At 33.1% G+C, this 10651-nt stretch overlaps 1 protein-coding gene across 1 annotated transcript; it reads left to right on the top strand.

Moving 5' to 3' along the window:
- Nucleotides 1-5414: 5414 nt before the first annotated feature.
- On the top strand, nucleotides 5415-8841 carry TRIADDRAFT_25453 (uncharacterized protein; the record flags this gene model as incomplete). The annotated part of the gene is made up of 6 exons (XM_002113108.1): nucleotides 5415-5469; nucleotides 6032-6152; nucleotides 7098-7164; nucleotides 8275-8379; nucleotides 8491-8523; nucleotides 8671-8841. 6 exons carry the CDS (start codon nucleotides 5415-5417, stop codon nucleotides 8839-8841), a joined length of 552 nt encoding a protein of 183 aa, XP_002113144.1.
- Nucleotides 8842-10651: the final 1810 nt, after the last annotated feature.

Raw genomic sequence — 10651 nt, 5'->3', positions numbered from 1 at the left:
AATTCTAACTTTTCGACGAAATAGCCTACGCAACTAAAATTTTCTGCAAACAATCAATAAAAAATCACAACAGCCAGCTTCATTTCCTATAGAAGCGATGATCATATTTCTTATAAGATTTACTGATAATCAAGATTGTACATATATACAAATTGAAGCAAAATAGAGAAAAGATTGATAGTCAGCGAAAGTAATGGAACAAGTTGATCGATAAGATAATTCAATGTGACTTTAGAATTAGTCCAAGACAATCAATAATTTTCGGATTAAATTCGAATGCCTTTACTTGTTTTTCTGCTAGCTACTGTCTTCAGGTACTACAATTTATATTTATTTTCACTATTTTAAGTTTTAGGCGATAATTAGAAAAGAGCAACTAATTATTCTATTGCAGTAAAATGGACAATTTTCCTTAATTCATCATCTTGTGAACAAAACTGTCTGAAATGGTTATAGTATATTCCCAAAGTAGATCAGTTTATAGCTTAGATTTTAAGAACATACAAGTATCTAACAAACAGAGAGATAGACTTTGGCATTTCTTTGTAAAATAACTGATTAACGTAATGCCAACTTGAACGGAAATAAAAGGCTTGTCATATTATTTGACTGCCTAATAATTTTCTTTTATTTTTATTATTTTAAAAGCATCTAGCTTCAGATTTAGTAATGATATTTTATGTTCCTACAGACAGTTCTCTAGGTATCCAATAGTTTCCTTCAAGGATGGTCGGTTCAGTGTAGCAATAAATCTAACGGCATGATAATATGGTAAGCAAGGCAATAAATCATAAACTTACACTTTTCCTTTTATAAATTTTTGAAACCAGGGACATGGCATGTGATTTTTGTCGTTTCAATGGCAAGTCGGGTAGTTGTAAAAAGGACATACTATTTCGCTGTTCGCGACGATTTACAATTCTCTGCATATTGGACGTATTCAGTTGAAAGCTAAGGTCTAAATCAAATATTCCTCATATTTATTAAAGCATTCGTAAAAGAAGCAGTAATTAATTCTTAGCAATAGCGTAACTATGCTAAGAGAAGCGTTGTACAGCCTAGTCGAAATCAACTAATAGACGATCAATGAAAAACAAATGCTTGAATCGCCTACTTTGGCAATGGATGGTTTCCCTCTCAGAGAATGAAAAATCATTCATCATGATTGACGATATTATCGCTAACCAAAGAGACCACCAAGAAATAAGAATGCCTTTCTTTTACTAATATTATTGTTAGTGGCTTTTATGTTGCATTTTGCACGTCCCATCACCCCACGGAGTCCATTTTTACAGCATGAAAAAAATCGGTGATCCATTGTTGTTTTTAGTCTTGATCTTATACGCGTTGCTAATATCCAGTAGAGAAACAACATGAGATCAGTTACATCATGTGTGCAATTTTATCAATACAACTGACAAAGAGCTGTTGACAAGTCTATAGTTAGGCAAAATAAGTAGAAAAAAAACAGTCGACATTACGAATATATAGACAATTTACCTTTGCTCAACTCTTGATAATGCTATGTGTTAAATATAAAAGAAAGGAACGTAGACAATAATCACATTTAATCTAGTAGCAATCATTTTCGATAGCCTTCAGAAAACTTAAACTCTGCACAGGTAAATGAGTATTGATTTCAAAACGGTTGATGATCAAGATAGAATGAGCATGAAATTTGAAAGGCATAGTAAGTTGTTTTAAAATTGTAGAAACCGTCTAGAAAATAAAGTAGAAGGTTATTACTGATATTGGAAGGAGCTACCCACGATCTAGAATATGAAAACTATTTATGATTAAATTACGCCAATCTTAGTCGCAATCCGTTACCAATATATATGTCATGTTATATATGTTGTAGATTGACAAAGTCTTAGCCATTTAACAAATAGAGAGAATAAAATGCTATCGCTGTAAAGCAGCATGATATACCAGGATAAACGACATCACTTATATAAAACCATTTGCAACCATAAAATAGAATTTTTTACCATTTTTATTAGTATCGAAACAAAAAGAACGTACTATAAACAGTAGTTCATTAAAAGTATATCACATTAAAGCATAGGCTTATGAAAATGCAAAGCATCACTGGTAATAAAGTATCTATCTTATATTAAATTATCCGACATAGTATCACACCAAAAAATCCTTAGAATTTTATCCTGTAGCTACTATTATGACCGCACAAGATATTCGTATATATTTTATGACACTGGATAGTCTTTTACAATTAATTATAATAAATTAGCCAGCTGCTTTTATGTCATAGGTATGCAGCCAAATGGATGGTACTGTAGGATGAGGGACAGTAGTTACATATTAGCTAGATGAAGGGAAAGAAGTTCCCATATCAGCATAGTTCAGTCTAATTCTATGAATTGCTAAATAGAAATAACGAGGCATCGTTTTGTCTTATTTTATAGTCTATTAAGATGATTTAGCATTCTAAACAGTTAATTTGAAATCCTGTAAAGTATTTACTCGCAATTGTGTTATTATAGTGGAATGAAAAGGAATATGTGCGAGTATTTCCGTAAGCAAATAAGACAATTACAGCAAAATACTAAGCCCTTAGGCTTCCTTTAGGATACACTGTCTTGCCACATTACTAGTAGAATGTGGTGCAGTAAATCAATCATTATTTGATTTCAAGCAAAAGAATGAACCTATACTCATCGGAATTTTTTTCAACGTATTACCAGATGATAGAAGTTTAATTACATTTGCTTATAATCCTATTACAACTAATTGAAACCAGGCAGGTGAAAAATAGCATGATTTGAAACTGAAGGGTAACCATTGGAAGGCGAGAGTGTAGTAATTCAATTCATAACCATATTAATACCTTCTATTCGATCACCGGGGCTTTTAATTATATATTCCGTATCCTAATATATCTGAAAGTGAAATTGTGAGATTAATAATTCGGGTTAGAACTTTAATATTAAGATAGTGATCATTCTTAATGAATAAGCAAACTTGTGCTAACATCTATTATGTCTACGTAATTAAGCTACATAACTGATCAAAGTAGTGGACTTCTTCATTAAACTACTAGATTGTAATTTTACAACAGCTGAAACTGCTTTTCAATAACTTGTCAATTAATTATAATTATCACTATCTTGGACGAAGTCTATTATGACGCTATCCCTTTGTATAAATACTCAGCCCGAATTGAGAGCAACACTATTCGTGAGAAAGGGATGTATCAAGTGCAAACCTTCAATATCATTCAAAGGGGTAGTAATATGTCCCACTTAACTGCCCTAAAATGCTGCCAGTAAATTTTTTTTACTTTCTTTTGATAACATTAACATAACCCATCCGCTAAGACGATATTACTTATAAAACAGAGTACCGTTAGCTGCACCAAATGGTAGAGAAGATGATGACAAAAATTCTGCAGAGAGTACAGGAGATAAATGAATAGCTACTCAAACTACACATCAAATTTGGTCGGGCACTACTTCTAATCTCGGCCACTAGCCATAAATGAACGGTTGTCGCCATCAATTGATTTCCTTTCATAGCTAACTATTAAAAAAGTAGTTTACATCACAAAGATGATTTATCTGCCCTAAAATGCTGCTAGCAAATTATTTTGAATGTCTTTTGATAAAGTCAATAAAAACCCATCCACTAGGATAATATTATTGACAAAATAGTGGTGGTTGCATCAAATGGTGGAGAAGATAATAATAAAATTACTGCAAAATCGACCAATGCCAATTAGTCAAGCGACAAATTTGGCTGAGCAATACTCTTAATCTCGATCACTAGCTATAAATGAATGCCTGTCGCCATCGATTGATTTCCTTTCGTTGCAAACAAATAGAAAAGTAGTTTGCATTATAAAGGGGGTAGTAATATACCCTTCTTCGTTGCCCAAAAACGCTGCTAGCAAATTATTTTGCCTGTCATTAGATGAAATCAGTAACTGCCATCCGCTAATGCAAATAATACTATAAGATGCTAGACAGTACAGTAGATAAATGCTGTAATTAGCCACTGACGGTATGCAGTACGACAAAATTGACAGGGCACATTCTATAATCTCAATCACCAGCTCTAAATAAATGTCTATCGCCATCAACCAATTTCCTTTTCATAGTAAACTATTAGGAACGATAGTTTCCATCTTATAAGGAGTACTAGTAGTATAGCCTGACTAGCTACCGTAAAATGCTGTCAGCAAATTATCCTAACTGTCTCTTGATGAAATCAATTCAAAAAAAGCCATCCACTAGGACGATGTTATTTACAATATAGAGTATTCGTGGAACCAAATGATGAAGAAGATGATGATGATAAAATTACTGTGCAATCCATCACTGCTGATTAGCTTCTCAAGCCAACACTGCCAATATGACTGATTCGTGGGCACTACTTCGAATCCCTAGCTCTAGCTATCCATGAACGCTTATCGCCATCGATTGATTTCCTTTCATAGGAAACGAATCAAAAAGTAGATATATATCATCAAGCGGGTAGTAATATGCCTTACTGAGCAGCCATCCAATGCCGCCAGCAAATTATTTGACTTTATTTTGATAAAATCAACAAAACCTATCTGCTGCGATGATATTATTTCGAAGACAGAGAATTGGCAGTTGGGCTCAATGATGGAGAGATGATGATCAAAATATTACGCCGTAGATCAATGCACCCATCAGCCACTCAAGCTATACGACATATTTGACTGTGCACTACTTATGATTTCAATCCCTAGCTACAAATGAACGCCTGTGGCACAATGATCGATTACCTTACAAAGCGATTACAAAAGTAGTTGACAACAACCATATTTACTATTGAATGACGTAGAATAGATAAAGTACTCTAGGTTGAATAGATACGATTGATACAATAGATAGCAAACAATAGAACAGTGGTCTTGCCTTTGTTTAATTTTATTTATTTATCTAGAATAGGTTGAGTTGCTTGTAAAATTGATTGATCTTCGTAAGACTCAGTATGGTGTTGATTTTATACATTGTTATCATTTAGCCAATAGAACAGGGACGCCAAGTCCTTGTCACACCTACTTTAGACACATTTTATTATTCCAAAGGGCTAAAACGGCAGATTGAACACCTTCATCGCCAGTCATTTTCTACTTGAATTCGACTTGAGCTTGATCGAGACAAATATCGAGCACCATCGCCAGCTAGATAGCCTCTACAATAGAAAGATCATATTCATATATGAGTCATCTATTCAATCAAGGCTCATTATTGCATTGCCAGGGTCAAGAGTTTTTGAAGCGATCATCGACTGGGTCTGTAAGTAGAGCTAAAGCGTCGAATTGATCGTTGTTGACGATAGTTTCAACTAGCGATTAAGTTGTGGCCGACGTAAGATTCATTCTTCTATTGTATCACGATTACAGAATTCAAGAAGAGCTAAAGATGTCTTATCGTGCAACTAAACATGGATTTGCTGCTGAAGCCCAGAAGAAAGTAAGTTGACCGAGAGCCATAACCTGAATAATAAGTATAGGCCGCATGTTAGTATAATTACTAGGCTTACTGTAAAATTATCACGTAGTCGTGATCATCCATGCCCACCAAATGGCTGTTAAGGCAATCTTAAATGGATAGACCGTGCTTTCATTCCTATCGATAATGATGATCTGTTACGATTGCTTTTACTCCCTTTTTTTGTTACGCTAAGTTCTTAATTTTACCTCGTTCTTACGTATACAAGTTGAATTTTCAATGCGTACTCTGCTTGGCTATATCATCATATGCCCGTTAATTTATGAGTCCTTCGTATATCTCAGCATTAGCTTGAATGCGACTTAGCATCACTTCTCTGCATGAACAAATTGACAAACATCCATGACAGATAATACTAATTTTGTTGCAGTCTGGCTCGAAATTGCAAGTTTAGCATGAACATAAGCGCATAGAAAACACAATGACTTATTTATTTGACTTCGATAGCGTTATTTAAACTAAGAGTAGCAGTGACCAAATTGGCTGAATAATAAGAAAACTAAGACTCAGTTTTACATTGTAGGTAGCAGCAAAGCACAATCCTGAACAAGAAAAGGAAGTTTTAGACTGGATAGAAACGGTTATTGGAGAGTCGCTCTCCGGAAGTTCCGCCAAAGAAAAATTGAAAGATGGCATTGCCCTGTGCAAGTCAGTACTTTAATGTAACAGATAGAGAAATTGCTTCTTTATCTTATTTGTAGTAAATAATCTTCATGATACATAGCTTCCAACGCTGGAATACAGTTTGGAAGAGTGATCATTCCTGCATCAAATAGGACTTGAACTACATAATCTTCCACCTCACGCCTAACCTAATTAGCAACTTACTCACCTAATATTTATGGATCATAAATGTAATGAAATCGTCAAGTATTTCTACTACTCATTTAATGGTGTAAAATCAAATCGTTCATTACTTGCAAAAAATCAGACAGAAATCACACATTAAGTCCTTTAACTAGACAAGAAAGCTTTTAGATTCCAAAACTGATGCTTTAGTGAACCTTAGGAGGGACACTATCTAAACACCAATCGCTCTTTTGATTGATCATCGGTCGCTGTGGGATTATTTTTTACACTCATTAAAATACTATATTAACAAAACAAATCCTTTCAGTATGCAATTAATATCGTAGAATTTTAGTTTCAAGGGTACTTTTATAGACTGTATCTACATCACTTTAGTTATATGGATGTGGTTTAACGTGATTTGATTAGCTCGACGGAAACCTTTTAGCTACAATTACGGTATCTTAAGTGTATACGGGAACCATTAGCAAAGATCTTTGTCAGGAAATGTGAGTCTATGAAACCAACAGTTTGCCCGTCAACATCACATAGATCGAGAAGATAGCCGAGCTATAGCCATAAATTGCTCATTAGTAAATCCATATCAATATTCGTAAAGGAACTGCACCCTCAAGAAAGTCATCTACGCACGGCTGAAATAGTCAACTCCGATATCTTTTTTACTTATAAATAACCAATAAAATAATCTGTTGGCTATAAAAGACTAGTTCACTTTACTAAAGCTATATATAGTGAATACGAAAGAGGAGCTATTTATTGACTTAGTCATATTTGGCTTTACAGGCTAATCAACAAACTGCAACCTGGCAGTGTTGCGAAAATAAATGAATCTAAAATGGCCTTTAAGCAGGTGAATAGACAAACTATTTTACAGTAAATGCGACTCAACTCTTTTCTACTACTAATATAGATGTAGCATGCTTTTCATTCCTTATTTTAATTTTACTATAATCTATAATCATGGCTGCATTAAGGTAAAATATTACAGTACAACAATATTATCCACTATGGTAATGTTTAGTTTTTATAAGACCACGATACAGTTTAATGTTTGAAATTATGCGAAGCACACGTAGTTGAATAAACGAATAAGTATACATGAAGAAGTCAGTCACTCAAGATAGATTAGCTTTTATTGATAGAACAGCTACCGCGCTAAAAGCTCTAGAATAAAATATTTTGATAATAGTACCACGTAAAGATCCTCAGGTGAACTATTTTAAGCTTTCACCCTACCTGAGGTATTTATTACCGTAACTTTTGCATTTTTATGGGTTATATGATTGCATATATTATAACTATACACTGTTATTTTATTTCTCGTCAATCATACAATACGATACCTTTGAATTCTTCAAATATTAATTTCAATAGCTTAATTAACTTATGATTATTGAACTTTGATCCTTTCCGAAGAAAGTATATCTACCACTGCAATGCTAGGAAAATATACAGCATGCGTTATACGCCATTACCAAACCCCAAATTAATCTGGATTATACATAAGAGTCAATAAAATTTACTTTACTTTGGGATTGAATTTACTTTCTATATCAGAATTGCACAGTATATGAATATAATCTAATCAAGGACATTTATGCGTATCGGTTGGCAAAAAAAACGTGTCTGCTATTCTATTATTATCCATTGTTAACAAAGTAATAATCTAGAAATTGCAGAAAGCAGTAAATACAGTTTTTAAATTTGTATCAATCCAAAGTCCTGATTTTAACAGCTAAAGAACCATCTAAGTACAGTTTTATATAAGTGAATAACTAATGTCTTTTTTTACATGATAATTTCAACGTATCATCCTGGTAGCTCCCTGTATGTATAAATAATTGTAGTTTTGCTAGAGATTCATCAAAAATAGTAAGACAGTAATAGCTTTCTCCTAAAACGAGCTATCATATAATTAAAAATCTGTTATTTCACTGATTTCTTCTCATAAAACTTGCAGATGGAAAATATATCCAAATTCTTGGCTGCAATCGGTAAATATGGTGTTTCAGTTACGGATACATTTCAAACTGTTGACTTGTATGAAGGTCAAAATATGGTCCAGGTATTTAATAAATCGTAACTGTTTCTCTGATGAGTCCATAATTAAATCATTTAGCCTTCTTAATATGCTGTACAGTTAAGTATATCATCTAATCCAACCCAATTTAAACAGGTTATTTGCACTATCGAGGCTCTAGGTCGACAGGTTAGAAGCTATTCTTGTCTTTCATACGTATAATTAATTAATTACTATATAGATTCCGAGTGTATCTATCGACTGTGTCACAAACTGCAATAGTCGTTAAATACCTAAAATCCTTCTTTCTTATTACTTCATTAATTGTAGGCTAAGAAGAATAACTTTACTGGACCTACTATTGGCGTTAAAATAGCCACTGAAAACAAGCGTGAATTTACCGAAGAGCAGCTTGCAGCAGGTCAAACAGTTACCAGCCTCCAAATGGGTAGTAACAAGGGAGCAACTGCATCAGGAATCAACTTTGGCAACACAAGACATATGTAATACTGTTTTCGTTGAGCTATTGAATTTATTGACAATCGATGTTATCTGTAGGTAAATTTTCAATCATGCAGTTAGGGTAATAATATAATAGATCACTTCCAGTAGTACCTATCAAGCTCTAGAATCAAAACGAGGCATCTACCTTAAATAAAAACTTAAGATTAAAAATAGTACTTTTAAATTCAAGTTGTTAAGATGTGAGTGTAAAGTGGTACTGTCGCTAACTACATATCAGCTAAAGACTTTGTCTTTGATTCCTTTGGTCTTAATCTATCTTATTTTTCGGGAGACTTTGAGCCACTTTTACTATTTACTCTGTAAAGTGGATTTATAGCATAGCCACGTTATTGAAGAAGGTAATAAAGTTTTTAAATGTCCGTTAATTGCAATTTCTACTCGTGTAAAAAAGAATTCAACCCGTGGCTTATAATACATGAACTCAAAAAAGAAATTTACAAGAAATAAGAGCTATGCCCTACTGATACTGAACATCAGAATCATTACTTAATCATCTATTCTAATGATATGTTATTCACGTGCTGGACAATACTGCAGCAGTGTGTACAAAATAAGCGACAGCTTTTACTTCCAATATTTAAGCGATAAGCAAAATGGTACCCATCATTTCTATTCTTCCTCATGGCAAAGACACTACTTACGGTACGGTTTAACTGTAGTAGATAACGTGTACAAACATCTTCTAAAGATTTGGCTAAATCAAGAAACTTCTGCTGGCATTAATACAATTTTACTATATTTTATCAGCTATCTAGCACTTTCAAAGTATGAATTGCTGCATCCGCTCTTTAGTTACTTCATTAATAACAACTAGAGAAACCCGTGGAAATTTCAAGAAATTTATTGCAATTATAACTTAGTAACAAAGTGACACACGTAAAATCGCATTAATATGATTTGATAGCTATCACTTTGCAATAAAGAAGTTATTTGGCTCTTCATGATCAGCTAACTCTCCTCTTAAAGGCCTACAGTCTTTCACAGAATTATCGAGTTTATACATTGATATTTGGAATATACAATATTCTGAGCGATCAAATATTATTAGGAATAATATCTAGCCACAACTAAAAATGTTTCTAGCCATTACTTCATAGTATATGTGTAAATTATTAGCAATAGTTTCCTATTATTAACTAACAACAGACATACTTATTCTAATTTGTGACTTCTAATGTACACTTTTAAGTAAATTTTAAGACGAAAAAGACCGTTTAATCCTTAAGCAAACTAAAATAGTCAAGTTTATCAACTCAAAATAGAGCTAACTTGACGAATTCGTGAATTCAGATTGCAAGAACAACGACCTTTAACTTAATATAACGTGATTCACTAAAATATAGAATTGCGAGCAAGAAATTACCGAAATAAATTAAAGAAGCACCCCGATATTACCCGATATATGACAATATTTTAGTTTCCTATCAATAATTTCCTGGTTAATCTGTCTAAACTTTCCTATTTAACATTGATAATATTTTCATGTAGAATAGCAAATAAGTAGCTGTGACAGTGCTATGTACTGTATTAGAGTAGAAATATCTATGTTAGGATAATTCTGTTAGCCTATCCTTATTTAGTTAACTTCTAATTTGGATATACTGTGTTTTAATACAGAACTGACTTTTTATGAAAGTGACACTTATACACATACTGAAATTAATAGTTATAATAGGGAATGCAAATCATCTACTTACAGTTCGAATCATTGTGATTGTAATTTACTTATGGTAGATCGTAAATTATCATGGAAGTGCTCCGTGATAGGACATATCGTAATCTGACTATTCTG

This window comes from Trichoplax adhaerens, genomic scaffold (genome assembly GCF_000150275.1).
Source record: "Trichoplax adhaerens TRIADscaffold_5 genomic scaffold, whole genome shotgun sequence".
Lineage (NCBI taxonomy): Eukaryota > Metazoa > Placozoa > Uniplacotomia > Trichoplacea > Trichoplacidae > Trichoplax > Trichoplax adhaerens.
Note: the sequence above shows the minus strand (reverse complement) of the source record. Positions and strands in the feature narration are given on the sequence as shown.